Here is a 21,868-nt window from a genome sequence, read left to right as displayed (position 1 = left end):
TGTATCTACAAAAACAACAAGGAGTCTGGTGGCACCTTAAAGACTAACAGATTTATTTGGGCATAAGCTTTCGTGGGTAAAAACCTCACTTCTTCGGATGCACAGAGTGAAAGTTACAGATGCAGGCATTATATACTGACACATGGAGAGCAGGGAGTTAATGCTCTCCATGTGTCAGTATATAATGCCTGCATCTGTAACTTTCACTCTGTGCATCCGAAGAAGTGAGGTTTTTACCCACGAAAGCTTATGCCCAAATAAATCTGTTAGTCTTTAAGGTGCCACCAGACTCCTTGTTGTTTTCCTACAGGGTCTGCCAACAAAACAAAAACCTCACATTTTCACAAATATTTTTCATGACACTTTTTTATTTAACTGAGGTTTTGTAACAACCTGCAATTCTATATGGCTCTGCACAGTCCTGAGCTGCTAGAATATTTTGAAGGAGGTGGGTTGGCTGGTTTGGTAAAATCCAAATGACCTTTAGAATTTATTTATTTTTTAATTGCATGGCAGCCACCTGGCAGTTCTACAGAATTAGAGGGGGATTAATTTACCCTGTAATTCTGTACCTCTTGATGATTTCCTGGCAGGATTCTCATTCCTGGATCTTGTGCTCTCTAGCTCAAGGAGGACTGAAATCCCCATCTCTGAAGGTTCTTAGTCACTAAAGCCTGCAGTAGTGAATCAAGAGACACTTCTCTGCTAATGCTCCTATGCCACCCAGAGTACAGCACTCTTAGAGCTTAGAAATGGTTCCTTAACTGCACTAAGTGAAAACTCCACACTGGAATTATAATTTTTCAACTGCCAGTCTGGCTCTTCAACCTAGTCAGAGTTGATCTTGCTCCTTTTCATTAAATTTATTTCTAGAACGGTGGTAGGATGGACTTCAAAGAAATCTTGGCTGTGTACCCCAGGACTTTGGTTGGGCACTAGCCACCCCAGTGCCCTTTGCCCCTGTGCAATGGCCGTTTCACACCTTATATTCACTTTGTTTTTTTCAAAGCCTCATGTTGCTTCAACTCTTTGGCTCTCTGCACTTCTAAATTAATTCAGCTCAGCAGCTACTTGCTTTAAGATCTCTGTTCTTTTTTTCCCCAGGATGTCATCCATTGCCTTAGTCCTTTAGGAGGAAAGAAGACTGTGCAGGGGCATCAAGCAATATGTGAGGCAAAAGAAGATCTAAAAATGGAGGAGCAAAGTTGTTGTATCCTCTGCCCAAAAATCACGGTTTTGTGCAGAACACCTCTAAGCCCTCTTAATCTGATCATAAGACAACCTGAAAAACAAAAAGAGTTTGAAACAGGGGACTGGGAGTCACGACCCCCAAAATCATGACTCTCAACAACTTGATTCATAACTTTAGGCAAGTCACTTAAGACCCAGTCCTGCTCCAATTTTCATCAGTGGTAAGGTGGGCCCTTAACCTCTTTATCTCTCTGCATCCAAGCATAAAATCCAATACTTACCTTACTGACTATTATGACTTACTGATTTTCATATTTGTAAATCACTTGGAGAGCTTCAGATTAAAGGCACTACAGAAAACTCTTAACTGAAAGAAAGTGACTATCAGACATATTTCTATAAACTTAGCACCAAGCTCAAACATATCCAATAAGTGTACAAATAATTTATTTAAAAATCAAAACTCAGAGGTACAAACTAAATATCAGAACCAATAAATTTGTAAGTATAAACAATCATAGAAAATATACGAATTGTACCAGTTTAACCACTCAACATTCTTCACAGAAAATAGTGAGAAGTATAAAGACAAATCAAGGCCTAATTGTTGTTTTTTAAGACTCTAGTTTAGAGGTAGACTACTACTGTGAAAGATTCAAACTTAACAAAATTGACTTCAGTGGAGTTACACTAAGGGTGAATTTAGCCCACTACATTTATAATGTAATGAAGCCATAAAGTGGTCTCCTATATAATTATTTACACCTATTAGTTCTGTAAGTTAAGATTTGGTATGGCACTTATTCACAGTTAAAGCACCTCTCATTGTAAATACTATTAAATAGTTTATAAGAGTTAAGTGTCTTGGGTTTTACTTTTTGCTGAAGTGACGTGAACATTTAAGATAGCACAAGTCGTGGCCACCAAGACAAAGCATGGGACCAGAAAGAATATGTTGTGTGAAATACTTCCTAGAAAGTTACAGTAGGAAAATGGTCTATTATTAAAAGAAGGAGACTTTTTGAAAGACTTCACTATACTTTAAGTTTACTTAATTGAGTGGCACAAATCTCAAGAAAAAATAAATAAATAGAAAAAAGTCTCCTTTCCACTAGTTAAAAGCAGAGGAACTGATCAGCTTTATACTGCATTTTCATTCAAGGCATCTCCATTTCAAATTAGACATATTATACATTCAACTCAAATAAAATGAACCAAAGTAGACTCAGAGGAATACATCTTCCATTTCTTGAGTTTGGCCAGTTCTCCAAACAATCTGCCACAAGTGGAAATAAGTCTTGGAGTTCTATAGACATTATGTACAAAAAGGTCATAAAAATGTCAATATACTTTTAAAATAATATAATCATGAACAATTTGCAAGCTCAATGGCATTCTACATTATTCAGAAAAACGAGCTTATTTACACACACACACACAGATTGGCTGATAGGTACATTTTCTTATTAGGTGTAGCATGCATGTTAGGGGTCTCCTAGAAATAAATCTATAAAAGTTGTTACACTTGCACCAATTAACCTATCAAAGGCTTCCACAGCCATTTGTTCAGTGATACTTGTGTTTTAGAATGATCAAACCAAACTTGTAATTTTAATGTTTTCCCTGCACGGTGGGAAAAGCATTTCTGTAAAGATGGGATTTGCTAGAGCACTCAGTGTAAGCCTAACTCTGCTTCCTTTGAAGTGAATGGGAGCAGTATTAGACCACTGCTTCATGCTTTTGAAAAGCTCTCCCTCTTAGGCCTTGGCTACACTTGAGAATTCACAGCGCTGCCGCGGCAGCACTGTGAAGCGCGAGTGTAGTCGCGCCGCCAGCGCTGCGAGAGCTCTCTCGCAGCGCTGCAAGTACTCCACCTCTCTGAGGGGAATAGCTTGCAGCGCTGCGAGCGAGCGTGCAGCGCTGCAGGCGCTGATTACACTGGCGCTTTACAGCGCTGCACTCGGGGGGGGCATTTTCACACCCCTGAGCGCAGCAAGTTGCAGCGCTGTACAGCGCCAGTGTAGCCAAGGCCTTAGAGCACTCATTCATTTTGTTTACCAAACAGCATAAAGGGGGAGGGAGGGTGTAGAGGACAGATTAGTCACCACCCAAGTATCTAGAGCAACAGATTCTAAATTCCTTATATACTCACAACTCCCATTGACTTCAATGACAATTCTAGATACCTGAGGAATGCACTATAGTAATCATTACATAAGTTTCATACAAGAAAAGAGAAATGGTGATCTATCTGTCTTCTCCAATGGGGAATTTCCCCACTTTCCTTTCTAAGGGCTGGTCCAAACTAACCCCCCAGTTTGAACTAAGATACACAACTTCAGCTACATGAATAACGTAGCTGAAGTCGAAGTACCTTAGTTCGAACTTAAAGGTACTTACCAAAGGTCCACACGCGGCAGGCAGGCTCCCCCGTCGACTCCACCTACTCCTCTCGCGGAGCAGGAGTACCGGGGTCGACGGCGAGCACTTTCGGGATTGATTTATCGTGTCTAGACAAGACACGATAAATCAATCCCAGAAGATCGATTGCTTACTGCCGAACCCGGAGGTAAGTATAGACGTACCCCAAGGAAGGAAAGAGATTACTTAATACAGTATATAAATCCATTGTTCTCTAAATAGATTTTGAAATGGTCTCCCTGTGAACATTCACAGTCTATCACTTATTACATGAAGTGGAAATTAAAATAAACTGTCTTCTTCGATCATAAAAATGTAGAAATAGTGTAAGGAAACCAAAACAACACAGACCACAACTAGGACTTGTGTACACATATCCCAGAATTGACCGAATTACTCTTTAAAATTTTATTCCCTCTAAGAAAAAGTCATTATTGAGCCATAAATTAAAGTATGACACAACTACAAAAATCGCTTATTTGAGAATACGTGAGCTCAGCTAAGCCTATTTTAGCATACATAATGTTTTTATTTGCTATTTTTCTGCTTTATCTTTCATTATCTCTTTTCCTTTCCATATTTATGGTATTATTTAGCCTTTTATTTCATGCTGTTCAACACAATACATTTTTGCTTATGTGCAACTAATTACTTTTAATCCTGCAAAAGCTATTAATCCAAATCTCTCTCTCTCTCTAACGTTTATATATGCTAAATTTAGGCAATTTATTTTCTACACATGCAAGATATACCGCACAATAACAGAAGAGATATTTTGTGCTTCAAAGCTTTTGAAAAAGTAACAAGATACAGCTGAATATTATAAGTTGGTATATATTTTGCTATAACTTCACAAATGAAAGATTTTTGGATGTTATATAGAGAGTTGGATGTACAGGTTACAAGTAAAAGTTGATACAGATATCGGGTAAAATAAAAGTCTTCATTCATTTGTGTTTGCAAGTCCCACTACTACAGGGAATACTATGAACTTCTATGGCTTCCATGGAAAATTAGTTTTATGGAGGTATTACCTTTTGGCACTTACACAACATATGTAGACTCTTCTCAGCTTAGTTCCTGGCAGCAAATGAGGCACTTTTATATAAAATAGCAAAATTAAAGTCTTCAGTAATTGATACTGTTCTTATCCAAAGAAATTAAGAGAGCTCTAACTATTTTTCAATATATGATCTATTACACTGACATTGTGTCACTAGAGAGAGAACTTGACACTTCCACCCAATCACCACTTAGTGATTCCTTTCAAGATTTGGCAACTGTTTTGTGTACAGGAGAGAAATCTTCTCACACTTAATGGTACACTCCAAGTCCCTTTAAAGAGAGACATGAGAGTTCCACACCAGATTGATACAAAAACAACCCTCCCCCCCCCCCCAGGGCCCGATCCTGAAAGAGGCAGAGATCTCCAACAGCCATTGATTTCAATGGAAGTAAAGATCTCACATCTCCTTAGATCAACTAAATGCCAACCCAATTACACTACAGATATATTTTAACTAGCATGAGGTGGCAAGATGTATATTTAATATACTTCAACCTCAATTATCTAAATGTTCTCATTCAAAATAGAGTCAAGTGCCCTAGCTTCTTAATTACAACAAGAATTCCCAGATTACCCAATACTTATATAACATCCCCCATGACTTTTGGAAAAAAAGAAGGTTGTACTATATATAAAGATAAACTTTATTCTTTCAAGGTGAACTTCACACCTGTGCACAGGGCTGGTAAAAGGCCCATACACTACTTGAGTTCCACTTCAGCTCTATTTTGGGGCCTCAAGTGGTTCACTGGCCTTCTGCCAGCTGTCTGCACAGGGATGAATTCCATCCTCAGGACCTAATAGGGACCGGGAATGAAGGCCTTTAAAAAATAATAATCTCCAGAATTTAACAGGGTGACATGTTTGGAAAAATCACTTTACATTTAAAGAAGCAATAGCGGACCTTGTGAAAACTATCTTTGTTCATGTGATTAGTTGCATTGACCTCAGAGAAATTCACACAAATAATTCAAAAAGCATCGATCGCTCATGTTGCAAAATGCAATACTAGTGATCTGGAGGTTCAGCCTTACAGTGCGTTTGCTGATTTTTTTTATTTTACTGATGACCTTTCCCGATTACATGGCACAATAATTTTCTATTGCTACTTTTGTGCCATACTGAAGATTATTTTATTTCCCTGAACGAGGTATAACAGGATAAAGTGGGGTCTGCATTATGCCTAACTGCCATTTATAATTTATCTGCTGTCACTGCTTCCCCAGAGTTTAAAAGGAAGGTGTAGCAAAACTAAATCAGCACATTCAGACACACACAGGTTTACAATTAATATTTAAAACCAATTAGTGTCAAATGTTTAATGCTCCTTTACATGGGGGGAAAAAAACAACATGGGGCAGAAAACTGTTTCAACCCATGGAATTTCCTCCTAATATTTACACCTGAGATACCAGCAGATAACAGGGCCATCCTTGTGGAGGTTCAATACTTCTAATCAGGTCATCAAGCCTCCCACTTTAACCACACCAGTATGGCTCCCTCCAGAACTATGTTTTCATCTTGTTCCTACACACATTGCTGCGGTTCACTTGGCAGAGAGGGACACTGTATATGCTTATGTCACTAGGTCCTTTTGGAGCCCTTACTCACGAAATACTGCCATTGACTCTAGCATGAGTCTTACCTGAGAAAGGACAGCACGATTGGGCCGTATGGGAGACAAGGGTCAAGACTTGTTTTAAAAATGCATCCCTAAAGTTTGACTCTCCTAAGTCCATACTTAAGCTTCTAAATAAATGGCCTATTTTCAAAGGTGCAGAGCACTCAGGAGTTTCAATTGTCTTTAAAAAAGAAAACATAAAAGAATCTTGTTTTTCTGCTGATGCAGCTGTCTCTGGCCTACCGCCCCATCACTTGCAACTTGTCCTGTCAGTAACTTGGGATTCTAGTTTTAGAGCACTTACTTTTGAAAATCTTGACAGATACCTAAGTTCGGGTCCACAGAAACTCTATTAAGGGATTCTGTTGTCCTTTTTCCTGTCAGTTTATACCGATACATGCACAGATAGTCTTCATTCTTCCTCTATTTCTATCTTTCCCCATGCTGTTTCCTTATTTTTACAGAACATAAACTCAAGCTCTGACTTTTAGGAAAAATAAAAACTTACTAAGACTTATCTACTTTAGCTGAATTGAGCCAATAGGAAAAAATCATAATCCTTTGAATTATATTTTATGAAAACCAGTTATTAAGATACAAGAGTCATTAAGAAATAAAGTGCGTAATGTCCACCAGAGAACTTTGCTCATTTCAGTTTAGCATAGTTAGCATCAACATTCAATTAGAAGATTTAGCAAGATGCTATTAAAAGTTAAGCCTTTCTGGTAACATGGGTCTAGGAATCCAGAATAGAATATATGAAAAGAATACAAATTCTGTATAAATCGCAAAAAAACAACTATAACTGTATTCCCTAATTTTCCATGGAGCTAAGCCTACTACACAGCTATGCCAACAGGCAGCACCTGAAATGAAGCATCACATTCTGTTTGCTTCCCTTCCACTACTCCTGAATTCAATTTGCAACTTTCTGGTGTCTGATTAATTTCATTTTGTGCAGGTGAAGGTACGTCTTGAGAGACATTTATAGAAACAGCATCAGACAAAGAATACAGTTTTTCTGCTGATGCAGCTGTCTGTGGCCTACTCCTTTCTGTCCCATCACTGCAACTTGTCCGGTCATCAGCCTCTTCTAGCTGCTGAACTGACATCAAGTATTGTTGGAGAAGACTACTGTCCTGCTCACTATTTGAGCTCTCTTTACTCCATTCCTCATGGTCTGCCTGGACATCCTCTGTATCTGAAATACATTCTGAGACAGAATCGCCACACTGTTTGACTGTTTCTATAGAATTCCCAATCAGAGAGCTCTCACTTCCTTCTGTGGAACTCTTTTCAGAGCCATGAGAGTCATTAACATGAGTTTGGTCAGTTATGGAGGAGTGAAAGCCAGAGTCTGGGAACTCAGGTAAAGTTTTCTCATGAAGATCTTCAGTAGCTGAAACCAACCAGGTAGAACTACCAACAGGAGAGGTTTCTTGATTGAGCCCGGATGACTGGACAGATAGTTTGGATGGACACAAAGTACTTGATGCAGAAACACCATGCTGCCAAGTACTAAGGTTTTGGTTCACTGAAAGTTGCCACTGCTGAAGGGATCTAACCTGTAAACCATAGGGGGGGAAATCATGATTAAATAAGGGAAATAAAGGCACTTTGTTTCTTAGGAATGTTTTGTAAATTGGCCAGTCAATCTAATATTCAATGTAAGATACAAGGACTAAATAAAAAGTAAGTGCACTTTGTCTCAAAGAAGGGAAAGATTCATTTCCCACTGTTAAATAGAGGAGGGGAGGGAAGGGGAGGCGAGAAAAGGGAACGGGAAAAGAAAGGAAAAGAAAAAAGGAACTAAACCAAACCATTGAGGAAAATTTTAAGAAGGGACAACACATGTTTAAAAGAATATAAAGGTTTCACTGTCTTGGTACTACAACTACAGAAGTACTCAACTCTTTGAAAGAGGTCCACCTATAAGATGTAGCATCAACCTTTTAGCTTTAGAATTTAGTTAAAGAACAACGTGTAGCCTTCAGAACTAGTATGGTTCCATAATCTTCTCAAGTCATTCAGAGAATACTAGTGGCAATAGCCAGTTATTCTTTCACTAAACCCACTGTGGGTTTCTACATACATTTTCAAACTGCTAGTGGCAGACAATATAGCCATTAACAGAACTTTCTAGTAAGTGATCCACCATGCCAAGTCAGTTTTGCTTCCCATTTGCTTCCACTTGACTCATTTACCTTCTCCTGTATTTTCTCCTTACTTTTATTCCAAACTGATTTTATTTTTAGTTATTAAAACATATAGGTTTCTAATTTTGCAGACAGCTCTGCGTACTTTTTCTAGAGTGCTAATGGCAGGCATTATAGCCAATTAGCAGATAACCTTCTACTAATGCATCTAGCGTGCAAGGTCAGTTTTGCAAGGATGAGCTACACTTTGCATACTTAAAAAGAATATGTATTTAGAAGCATGCTTTTTAGTTAATCTGTAAAGAGGAAAATGAGAGAGAAAGAAAGAAAGAAGCTTACCTGGTTCCAAAGGTATCTGACAGCCTCCTCTTGTACAAGTTTTTGAATCCTCTCTTCTTCTCTTTCTTTTTTTAATCTACACACACACCCAAGATACTTCGTTTTAAATATTGAAATAAAGCAGTGGTTTTTTTGGTTGACAATACCAGTACATTTGTATAAAAGCACAATTTTATATGAGGCTATTCTTGAAAGATACTACAGAGCAAACATTTAAATATTGCAACTTGACTTATCAGCATCTTTTAGCTGTTGAACAGACTTCAAATACTGTTGGAGAAAACTACTATCCTGCTCACTGTTAAAGCTTTTTGTACTCTATTCTCCATGGTCTACTGAACATCCTCTGTATCTGAAGGACATAGGGTCCTCATGCTGTTTAACTGTTTACCTGTTTCTATAGAACTCCCCATCAGAGAGCTCTCTCTTCCTTCTGTGGAACTCTTTTCACAGATACATCCATTACTTTGGTCAATCATGGAAAAAAAAGTGAAACCCACTGTGGGTTTTTACACACATTTTCAAATTGCTAGTGACAGACAAATCAGCTATTAGCCGACAACTTTCTAGTAAGGGATCTGCCAGGCCAGGCCAGGCCAGGTCAATTTTGCTTCCCATCAGCTTTAAGATGTGGGTAATTACAAACAAATGACTGTGAAGTGTGGTTCTCTTCTGTAAAGTAACACTGTGAAAGTGGCATTATGAGGTTGTATTTTATTGTGTCTCATTGGTCTTGTATAAAATTTTCTCACTTTAGCCAATGCTTTTCTAACTTCTAGCTCCATTACTCAAACTGAGCTCCAAGAGCCAAGCTGAGATGTTTCCCTTTTCATGCATCAACATCAGTAATAAAGGTTCTGCATGCATCTGTTCAAACCCAACCATAGGTTAATGGATTGCACATATGTAACCAAAGGCATCATCCAAAAGCAATGGGATTTCACAGGTGTCACTGAGGGCTTAATTTGACTCTCAGAACCTTTACTACTTGTGATGAGATGGAATGATCCTAGAGCCTCACTCAGATCCCAGGTTGAGTTTACAGGGCTGTCAGAAAATAATCTTGTAAACTGAGCAACTTTGAGATTAAATCATACAAACATAGACTCCTATGATGCCTTGTTACACAGTCACTTTTCAGAGAAAACCCTCATATTCAAAATGAAAAAACCAAATACCCCCAACACTGATTTACTGTGATCTCAGCAAGGATCCTGGAACACCACCTTTCACGCTCTCGCTGAACTCTAAGAGAATATCTTATTTTGCTTGTATATTAGAGTCTATTGCCCTGAATGTGGGAGGATGAAGAAGAGAGAAAATTTCCCTTTAACTAAACACGTGTAGATAGAGCTATAGTGAAGAGAGGGGAGTTACATTCATGCTGATAAGGGAGACAGAAGAGAAAGCTGACTCCTGCTGTGATCATAGTAGTTCTGTGTTAGCATACCAAGAGCTAATGTGTATAGAGTTACAGTCATACAAATAGTTCCATAAGCCAAGATAAGTTTATACTCATTCTGAAATGCATTAGAACAAATTATTTTTTCTGTTCTGATTACATTAATTCAGTTTTGAGAATAAGAACATAAAATAAGACTTTCGACTTACTTTCTTATTTCATCAGTTAAGAAAACAATATGCTCTTGCATTCTGCTTAGCCGAATTTCATAACGCACTTCCTTGGCTCTGGAATGGTAGTTTCTGGTGTGGAATCCCCTCCAGCAGGCCTGAAGCTTGGTGGCCGCTTTGTTCATTCTTTGAAGTTCAGCATGTTGGTCAACAGCAGCTGATGCATCAGTAGAATTTCTCTCTATAGTTTGGTCAATATAAAGATTTTTAATTAATGGTTCATCATCCGTTAATGGTGGCTTGAGGTGGCTGCACAGAACTTGGTCAACAGAAGATGCTAAACAGTCATTAATACTAGCAGTTGGGTTAGCAGTGACTGTTGCTGGACTAGGGGAAGTCAATATTCCATCCTCATTATCTTTCTCTTGAGTTTCCACAGTTTCTGCTGCTTTGATGGAACACTCTTTTGTAATCCAAGAAGTCTTTTCCTGCTTGTTATCATCCTCAACTTTATTGACCTCTTTCACAAATACAATCACCGTATTATCATCATCTTCTAGGTTCAAATTGATTCCATGTAGCCTTAATTCTGTAGTGGGAGATACTGGAGACAGTCCTGAAGCAACTGGCATAAAAGTAGACTCTGAGGACAGAAGGCTGCAGTTCAATTTGTCCTCGTCAGTCTGTATGTCCTCCAGGTACAGCTCCTTGCGACAGCTTCTTTCAGCTTGCACTGAAGCTGGAAAGACATTCTTAACTGCATAGGAATGGTCATCACTGGAGCCTGGCCCAACCCAAGAATTCCTTTGGATAACAGGTTCTAGATGAACAGAGAGCCAAATTTAGACTACACAATATTTAAATATATAATTTATTTATTTAAATCAACCCAAGTATTTACTGAGTAGTAATAGGATCTGAAGTGCTAACAATGGCAATCATATGATTATTTAACATAGATATTGCAGTAGCACCCAGGGAACCCCACTATATACCAGGGTGCTATATACTATACAAAAACAGTAAGAAATTGTCCCTCACAAGAAGAAATGTCTAACTAGACAGAACAGTCAAAAAGTAGTAGGCACATAACAGAAGTAACGAGCTAATAGAAGGTATTATTATGAGTTACTTATTAATCTCATTAGTGACTATTTTCAAGATCTGAATAAGTGATGAAAGTGGTATTAGAAAACAAAGTATACCAATACCTGTATTACTTAAGTTAAAAACAATCCAAACAAATACAAAGATCTGAAGGATCTGTTCCAGAGTAGGACTACATTGCTAATTTTCCCTTCACAAAGTTATTTGTGTGCAAACAGCTATTTTGTTAATTTCCACAGTGAACAGTAGCTCCCATCACCAACTCAGATTAGATAACAGTGGCAGATTTGGATCTTACCACTTTCAAGAATTATCTGGGGCCCTTGGGTTGGACTGTTGTGTTCATATGTAGCAGGCACCACTTTGTTGGGAGTAGAGGATGTAGGCGGCCCTTCATTTTGGCTTTGGTACATCAACTGCTTCTGGTGGAGCCTAAACAGAAACAAAATCCAAGTAATTTTAAAAACTGTCTTTTAAAATAAGAATTAAACTAGTGGTGCATAAGGGAACTATAACTACCAGCTATTCTGTGGAAAAAACAATTGGTTAAACTATTCTAAAACAAGGGGCTGATTGTACAAATCCTTACTCATACAAGAAGTTTAACTGAAGCCACCTTACAACAGTTAGGGCTTGCAGGACCTGGTTCTAAACTGTCAAAATTAATTAGGTTATCTTTAAAATCCCTCGGTTGAATAGAATAGCACTTACTAAGTGCCATCGATAGTTCAAGCGAAAATGTTCTCACCTCTGCTTACTCAGTATTTTTTCCAGTTTGGCATCCTCTTCAGTCTGGAGACCAAATGTAGAGGTAAGAGGACAAACAGTGGCCAGATACTGGACTAACTGAACATGCTGGCCAGGTCGATATGATCGTCCTTTACCTTGACTGTAAAGCCATTCTGCTTTCAAACTGGGGGGGGGGGAAACGCACAGTCATTGTCTTGGTATAAAATCATAGCTGTATACAAGTCATTTTCTTATTGCTAAGCTCTCTTCGTAACTTTTCTTTTACCGTGTGCCTTTGCTATATAAATGCAAATCATGGTCCCCTGCACAAAGGCCAGAGAAACTGAGATCTTCAGAGGAGCTGATGAAGAATCCCTCACAAAAAGGGGCCGTAAAGCAGAAGATCTATTCTGCAACTGATATTCTAGCCCATGGGCTGGCAAGCTCTTCACCCATCCAGTCTCTGTTCATTTTTTTTAAAGGAATTTGCTTCACTTGTGTTCATGCCCCTTTTTTGTATTCTATAAACATATGGATGAATGAGTTTATTAGCAGAAAGGTTCACTGAAACAAACTTTATAAGCATATATTGCAGAATCTTCATAGAAAGTACACAGTGAATTTTAAATTGTGAGTATTCACACTGTAAACCTTAAGAGTTATGCTCATCCAGTCAGGGAGCAGCGATATACTAAGCAGAAACATACCATGTCCAGAACAGCTTGTATTTTGTGCACTATCTATTCACAATGAAATGAATCATGACAAAGCATGAGTATTTTTTCCTCTACACTGAAACATATAGTAGCAAACAAACAAAGACAGAATGGATAAGTGCAGTTGATCTGGAGATACATTTCCACTCACGCAAAAATAAAATACTAATTCACTTTATCCAAACATATTAACCAATTTGAAAAGAGCAATTAAAAAAATTATTTCACCTCTCTTTCTGAGAAATCACATATCCATCCAGAACTTTAAGATTCAGACACCAGCTGACAATATATGGCCGATAGTCAAATCCAGGAATAGAAGGTGTGGCCATCACACAAGGGTTATTCATGATTGACAACTGCTCCAACTCAGGAAAGGAAGCCAAGAAAGAAATCTGTAACAAAGGACGTCTTTGTTGACAGAAGAGAACTACTGCATGTTTAGAAAACGTAATGTATTTCCATTGGTTAGACATCTTGGGCAGAGTACCAGCAGTATGGATGCGATAACTTTTGCTTGCAACACATACACTACTTCAAAAAAGAAAAAAGTACTAACAATACTGTGAACACCACTGCCATCTAACCATCCACTTTCCTGTAACACAGCAACCCCCATGGCCTTTGGAAAGAACCACCTCCTTTCAGTGCCCGGGTATGTATGGAGCGATTAGATATTTGTGTTATTCTCTATCAGCACAGGAGAGAAGAATGTCTTACCACTGTCAGGCCAATCAGTAGAAAAGATGGACTGTGACCATGTGATTCTAAGGAAAAGGACGGAGGAATGTACATCTGCCCAAACTAAGGTGTCCCTCCACCACGAAGGCTACGCTGACAATTTGGCAGGAGCAACTACTTATTTTAAAATAAAATAAAAAATAAATAAATAATAAACAACTATAGCCAGAAATGGGCCATTTTCATTACCACTAGAAACAGTTATTTTTCTCTCCTGCTGACAACAGCTCACCTTAACTGATCACTCTCCTTACCATGTGTAGGGTAACACCCATTGTTTCATGTTCCCTGTGTGTGTGTGTGTATATATCTATATATCTTCCTTCTGTATTTTCCACTACATGCATCCGATGAAGTGAGCTATAGCCCACGAAAGCTTATGCTACAATAAATTTGTTAGTCTCTAAGGTGCCACAAGTACTCCTGTTCTTTTTGCGGATACAGACTAACACGGCTACTACTCTGAAATATAGCCAAAATATTTGCCATGTGTTTCATGGTAAAAGAACAGAACAGAGATGGGCCCAAACCAAAACTACAAATACAAACTTTAGGAAAGTTTGGGTCCAGGATGTGCACTTCAAACCTATCCTTTGAGAACAAAAATTGTTTGTTGGATTTCTCAGCTGTCAAAGCCAGCTGATCAGATTTGTTCTCACTCTGTAGATACAGGAAGAAAAACCAGGAGAAGTATTTTATCAATTTGTAGGCAACATCTGGCCCTTGGAGTGGACTTTGGGTATCTTTGAGCAATTAAACAAGGAAGAAGAAAAATGACAGCTGAAAGTTAAAACTTCCATCCCAACACATTTCTTTTTGGTTTTAAGGAAAACATCCAAACCAGAGGATCAGCTGGTTTGTGTAGTTGTTCACTGCATGAATCTTTACTACAGAAACAAATTAGTACAAACAAACCCCAGTAGTCTAGTATATTTTGAGAAAGCAAAGCTGGTTTTACTTACATTCTGATACTTTGCTCTCAAAAGAGCTATCCTTTTTTACTGTAAGTAAAAATTTTGGGATAAATATTCCACATTTCTTACCTCATTTAAGTCTCTGATTTCATTTTCTGCCAAAGAGAGAATAGTCAGACTTTGAGGTAGGCAAACAGGTGCCATACGAAGTGAGGTTATAATATTTCCATGCAGCAGCAGAGTCTATGAAACAAAAATATTGTAATGAAATGTATGCTTTTTTTGTCAAAACATGAATTTTGTGAACAGTGCAGAACACACACACAGTGAAATGACAATGTAAAGCTTTGCCAGTGTTTGCAAACAGATTATTGGTTGTTATAGTCAGGGAAAATAGTAATACCTTGAAAGAGTCTCATATTTAAAAGCAAAATTTCCCTTTATAAAATGTATGGTTTTAAAGTTTCTAACTACTGATATTTTTAAAAGTACATTTGGAAACGTATCTTTTTCCTATGCAGATAGTTCAGTGCAAAAGAGGTAGCAGAAATTGCTTTGTCCTGATCCAGTACTTAAGAGGAGCAGGAGGAGTTTATTCTGAGGGCAGATCTATACTACCGCGGGGATCGACGCTCTGAGATCAATCCACCGGCGGTCGATTTAGCGAGTCTAGTAAAGACCTGCCAAATTGACTGCAGAATGCTCTCCAGTCGACCCCTGTACTCTACCCCTGACGAGAAGAGTAAGGTAAGTCGACGGAAGATTTTCTCCCGTTGACACCTCGCGTAGTAGACCCCGCGGTAACTCGACCTAAGGTACATAGATTCCAGCTACGTTATTTACGTAGCTGGAGTTGCGTAGCGAAGGTCGACTTACTGTGGTAGTGTAGACATAGTCTGAGAAGAGAACTGGGAGCCAGGAACTTAAGTTCTCATCACTACACTCATACCAATTCACTATGTGGCCTGGGACAAAATTACAGATTGATCACAAGTGAATCACAAATTCTCTACCTCCATCTCCTCATCTTTAAAATGGGATAATAATTTTTTACATACCTCCGTAGTACAGCGATTATGGTGATTAATTAAAATTCTTTTAAAAGTGAATGGATAATGAAAAATGCTATCTGCTTAGAGTTACTATCACAACTGGTTTTTGCAAGAATATTCCAAAGACAGAAAGGTTAGGAAGCATTTACCTTTAGAGACAAAAGCTTGGAGAGATCTCCTATTTGAGGTATATTGTTGTCTGACAAATCAAGATGTTGAAGAGATGAGCAGCTATTGATCTGATCTATGGTCTACAACATGAGAAATAATCATATTAATTACTCTAAGACTTTCTTTTTCTATTAAATAAAAGTTGATATCAACATTCTGCAATCTTTTCTGAAGCTAATGAGACTGGACAAATTGTACCATTTCAAAACTATATTATTAATATAACTATATTAAAAACAAGATTATTAAGTTTAGTTTATGACCTGCATTTCAAAAGATTACCCAAATCCCTTTATATTTTGGGATTCAGTTATTTATGTCAGTTTTACTAGGAGATCCCTTACACAAATACAGCCTTTCTCCACTTCAGAGACTGGAAAGACACAAACGATCCATTTTTGCTCCCATTAAATTCCCATTCACTTTAATGGGAACAAAATCAGACTATGTAGTGATGTTTTTTCAGTATTTTCCAATTTACCCACATTCTGAACTACAGATTTCAGAAAACTTACAAAGAATAAATATTTCACCTTAAGGTTATTTCCTGCCAGGTTTAGCCATTCCAAGTGCACCAGATCCTTCAGCCCCTCCACATAACCAATACTGTTGTGAGGCAAGTTTAGTACCCGGAGCTGAGTCAGTTTTGCCACACCCATCATCCTTACAAGTCGATTGTTGGCTACTGACAGCTGTAGGTTGAATATAAGAAACGTTTTATTTTTACTATCAAAGTGTATGAACAACACAGCCTATCAGAGACCTTGCTCTGATTTAACAGCTAAATATCCAATCCAACAAAAATACCATCAATCTAGATTTTCCATTTTCACACAAAGAATAACGTGGACAAGACAAACTGCAGAACCGTACAGACTCTTTCTTCATCAAACTCTTTTAAAATCTCATACAACAAACTGGGACAAATTCTCCTGGGCTGTTACCTGCTGAAACCAAAGGAACTGAAACCTGGAATGAATTTAGCAACTGGTGGTAATCAGTATTTTAAATCAGCTTTGCAAAGTCACCATGAAAATGTACTATTCCAGGATCAAAATCTACTTGCTCATCCTCACCACAGTGGAGGATAAAAAAAAAATATTTTACACAACTGTCAAAAAACAGTTTTTATCCCCAGAAAGAGAGTAATTTTTAATTATGTTTTAAATACAGACCACTTATAACGGCCACTTTCTACTCTAAGAATTTGTCAGCACGGTTTAAGATCTAGGCAAATATTAATCCTACAATCAAGAACTCACCGAAAACTTGAATCCATATTGGAAATACACTTACTGCCCTTTAACCCTGGTGAAGCTACCATGTACTGATACTAATATATGTTTTATTATGAAGCGTCATGAGAAACTGACCCCATCATCTGTACATATTTTTGATATGTCAACACCAAGTAGTAAAACCGATAATGTCTTAGTTATAGTTACTCTGATACAACAGGACCTGTGGTTCAGCTGTGAAAAGGATTAACTACTCTGTTTTTCTACTATAATTTAACCTGAATTCAAATTTGCTTGTGTGAACTCACAGTGCATTTGTAGCTCCAAGCAGGTATAATAAATCTAAATACTAGTCCATCCCAAATGTAATATATGGGCTTTAGGAATGATAAATTCCTACATAAATGGTCAAAGCACAAATTAAAACAATGTTATCCTAAGCCAATATTGTGAGCGCTGGGCTTGAAAGACTCCTTTCCTAGTTTAGATTCTCCTCTGGAAGCTAATAAGGGGACTAAAAAAGACTGTTATTCATGTCTGGCTGGAGGCACTTCCAATAATAGTTAATGATGGACTTGTTAGAGATGTCCTGTGGAGACCAATGCCCTGATCCTACAAACACGTATGCATGTGTTTAACTTTACTACCATGAATAGCCCTATTCATTTCAATAGACTACTCCTGGGACTAAAGTTAAGCATGAACATTAGTATTTGCACAATCAGGGCCTAAGTGACTCACGGCATTAATGTCAGAATGTAAAGCCATTTAATTTTACAGTTAGCACTTTTACTTCTTGTATTTTATCCTGTTTTACATTTATTTTTTTCTTCACCTCTCCTTGTGTTAATAAATTTTTATATCGTATTCCAGGGGTTATTTACCATTCAATTCATTTTAGCAGTTGTATATTTGTAACTTGGAAGTTTACATACATTAGCACAGGACTCACTTATGACTACAGTCTTACATTTTATGTTGCAAAGGCCTGGCTATTAGATGGATTGCCCTAAAAGCGATATTGGAATTTGTGATCATTTATTTTCATGCCTTTATAACTACTGGTAGTATTTTTCTTTTTAAGCACCAATAAAACGTTTGTTGACAAAATGGAACAATGAAGATGAACTATAGGTCAAACGGAGAAGGGTCCTGTTTAAGAGCGTGCAAATGAAAGGAGGACTGCATGGTCTGGTGACAGGGCATAGCACTAACAGTCATGAGATAGGCATCTATATCTAGCTGTGCCATTGTGTGTGACCTTTTGAGTCACTTAACCTCCTAGCACCTCAGCTACACCACATGTAAAAAAAAAGGATAATAGTTACTCTCTTTGTAAACAGCTCTGAAATCCAAGGATGGAAAGTGCTATATACATACTTATTTATTACACATGGAAAATCTATGTTAAAAGAACGTTATTATGGTTGAGTCAAGCACTCAAAAGAAAGGAAATACCAGAATTAAGATTACTTTTGACTTCATTTGGAACTGGGTTCACTCAATATCTGAGTACCAGGCACCAGCATTTTTTTTTTTTTTAAATAGACAATGAAATAAATTTTCTCTGAATTATATAGGTAACCAGGGAAACAATTTGTGCTACTATCAGCTGCAGACCTGCACTGGACTGCACTGAAAAATCTCCTTTTCCATTCAGAAATATAGGAAGTTGCATAGTTAGTTTACTATGAAAAAGGAACTTTTAGAACTCATTTAATTAATTGTTGTGATAGAAATATTTGAACAAGCACAGTGCGGTTAAGTTATTTCATGGCCAACTCGAATCATATAATACCGACCTGCATTAAGTTCCTGCATTTCTCCAGGTGTTCCAGTTTAATTATTTGGTTTTTATCCAGAATTAGAGTATGAATGTCAGCATCACAGGGTAATGTTGGATCCAACTTTTGCAACCCCTGGCCTGACCAATTAACTACTGAACCTTGGAGAAAAGGGGAAAAAAGGAGTATAAGCACGTGTGCTGCCAATTCGCAAGCAATATAAACAGACTTATATTCATGACTAGAGAGAAATAACTGAATTCTATCATTTGCATCTCTGAGACTATGTCAAATGAATATTTCAGACTGAATAAATGAGAAGGATGACCCAGTGATTAGGACACTACCTTGAGACTTGGGAGTCCATATTCCACCACAGACTTTCCTGTGTGACCTTCGGCAAGTCACTTAGGTTCTATGCGTCTCAGTTCCCCTTCTAAAGCAGCAATAATTCTCTACCTCACAGGTATGTAGAGGTAGGTAAAACATTCAAGACTGCGATAATAAAGTAATGGGTGCCATATAAGTATCTCAGACTGACAGGTAGATATAATGGCTCTACAAACAATATTATAATGCTTCAGCCTTGAAAAAATGCTGTGAAAATTTTCCATCCCAGTCACCAAATCTCACCATCTTTTACCATGATTCTCGTAATGAAAAATTTAATACATCCCTTGTCTGTCAAAAAATCTGATCACCTTTGTTGTAGTAGTCATAAGAGAAATACTGCAAAAAAGGGATCACTATATTTAGTGGGAATAGGAGCTAACAAAGACTTGTAATTCTTTCTCAGCGAGCAATCCCATTAATAGGAAGTCGAGGAGATTCATGACACTACTCTGAATAGCAGTAACAAAATAGACCAGAGTCTTATTATTTTCATTCTGCTGCTGCTGCTTGGGAAAGCTATGAGCAGCAGAAGTACTGGGGCTGTCTGCACATTCAGGAAAATAACACTGCATTGTTTTTTATCTGGAAGGTTGTCTATTTACACCAACTTCTGGGAAGGAGTTTTTTCTTTTAAAAGGCTTAAGTACCAACACAGAGAAATCTTCCCATTTGTCGCTGGAAAGATTTTCCCCACTCCCCACCCCCTAAACTGGGAGCATGTATACTAGACTGGTTGGGATTTTTTTGACAAAATCTTTTTTGATTGTTTTTGAAAAATGCTGTTTCATCAAAGCTGTAATGTTTTGAGAGATACAGATTTCAACAAAGTTTCTGATGGGAAGGTTTATGATCTTCGAGTGGACTTTCTGGTGGAAACATGACCTTTTTGACACAATTCTGTTTCACAAAAATGTCCAAAAGGTTTTGTTTTCATTCCAATGTGAAACAAAAACAAATTTCAAAACCTTAAAAGTTGTCACAAAACAGAATAGTTGTTCTCTGGCCATCTGTAATGTATATTACAACTCTACACAGCATCAAACTAACTTTCCCATAAGGACCAGAAATGGGGAAATTCTAACTGATGGGCTAAATGTTCCAGATTCCAGCACTGCCTCTAGTGGAAAGCCTGAGCAAACAGTACACACTAAAAGTATCCAACGCTTGAGTGCAGATATATTTTGGGCAAGACAAAATTCTAAAGTTGAGACCCACCACTTAAATCTGGGGACAGAGTTAAAACATTCCAGACAAAAGCACTTGTTGTAACAGAGCTGAGAAGGAGGGGCAGTCTCCAAAATAAGTGAAACTTAGACCACTAAAGCTTCAGAATCTACAGTTTCCAATGATCTCTTTCAGATATTAGTCCAGCTTAGGAGGAGGTACTGACTGTATCCTATTTACAGCACATGTAAACCACTCTCCCATTCCTACCCACTGCTGGTTCCCCTCCCACCATCAGCTCAGTCGCAGACCACTGCCCTCTAGTGTCAAACTCTGTGGTAGTAGGAAACAATCAGTTCTGACAATCAATATGGGTTCTGTATCTATATTCTTATACTCCTGCTGGAACCATGCTAAGGCTAAAAAGAGACTGTTGGTAAAGAACAGTCTTCAATCACTGAACTGATCGGCTAAATACAAAATTAACAGCTGGTCGCTTTCCCAAACAGAATCAGAATTAACCCCACATTACTTTTGTTAAGTTCACAGTTGTCCACAGAATTCTGAATAGCAGCAGTGGCAATGCTACTAAAAAAGCTATGATAGCAATAGAGACATAAAAGCGGTCTGGAAATTCAGGGGGACAACATGGTATATCTCTTATTTATAAGGTTAGCTTTGCAATAAGGCCTAATTTTTTTTAAATAAAACAACTTCTGTTTAAGCTCTCTCACTCACGAAAGAAAGCCCCTCCCCCCAATAGTGAACAGGATATTTTAGGACTGTTAGTTGTTATTTACATATACCTGTGGGACTGGATATCAGCTGCTTACTTGCAACAGAGCCTCCCCCACACCCGAAACCCAGCCACAGCTCGTGGGGTGATTTCAGCACCACTGGGCGAGGGCTACCCTGGCAGCGGGAAGGTGGATGGCAACCAGTGCTATTGTCTCATGGTCTCTCTGTTTTGTGGGGGAGCGGAGAGGAGAAAAGGCCAGGTAACCCCCCCCCCCTCCTCTCTCTGACATGTCCTGAATGGGGAAGGGACCAACTCGCCCAGACTCCCTTCACCTTCCCCCAGCTGCACCCCCATTAACCGGCTCGGAGCCGGCTCCACGAGCGACTACAGCCCCCCACCCTCTTAGCTGATCTCTCTGCGCCCCATTCACGAGCAGTGTTGAGTGGAGAGCGCAAAGCCCTCTGGGATTTGTAGTCCACTCCCTGAGCGAACAGCCAGGCTGTGCCGCGGAAAAAACAACATATCCCATGATGCACCGCGTGACCAACCTAATAAACGGTGGGAGAAAAGACACGAAATGAACCCCTGAGCCCCGCTACCAAGATTCCCCAGGAACCCTGTAACCCACCCGGCCGGTCCCCAGTGCCCCCGATACCTTCCCTGGCTCCCAGAGCCAACGGAGCCGCCTCGCTCCTTGCCGCCGCCATACTTCCCGCTTGCTAACGACACCAGGCAACCGGGCGCCGCGCGCGCT

General features: G+C 38.6%; 1 protein-coding gene across 1 annotated transcript; it reads right to left on the bottom strand.

The window, feature by feature from the left end:
* Nucleotides 1-7,138: 7,138 nt before the first annotated feature.
* CEP97 (centrosomal protein 97) lies at nt 7,139-21,821 on the bottom strand. Its single transcript, XM_065421513.1, has 11 exons — nt 21,770-21,821; nt 18,837-18,979; nt 16,330-16,488; nt 15,775-15,876; nt 14,703-14,816; nt 13,147-13,313; nt 12,222-12,386; nt 11,772-11,905; nt 10,406-11,186; nt 8,795-8,870; nt 7,139-7,864 (listed from the first exon to the last, which is right to left on the bottom strand). Exons 1-11 carry the CDS (start codon nt 21,819-21,821, stop codon nt 7,139-7,141), a joined length of 2,619 nt encoding a protein of 872 aa, XP_065277585.1.
* Nucleotides 21,822-21,868: the final 47 nt, after the last annotated feature.

Source organism: Emys orbicularis, chromosome 1 (assembly GCF_028017835.1).
Source record: "Emys orbicularis isolate rEmyOrb1 chromosome 1, rEmyOrb1.hap1, whole genome shotgun sequence".
Classification (NCBI taxonomy): domain Eukaryota; kingdom Metazoa; phylum Chordata; order Testudines; family Emydidae; genus Emys; species Emys orbicularis.
The sequence above is the reverse complement of the archived record's forward strand: the minus strand, read 5'-3'. Positions and strand labels throughout refer to the sequence as shown.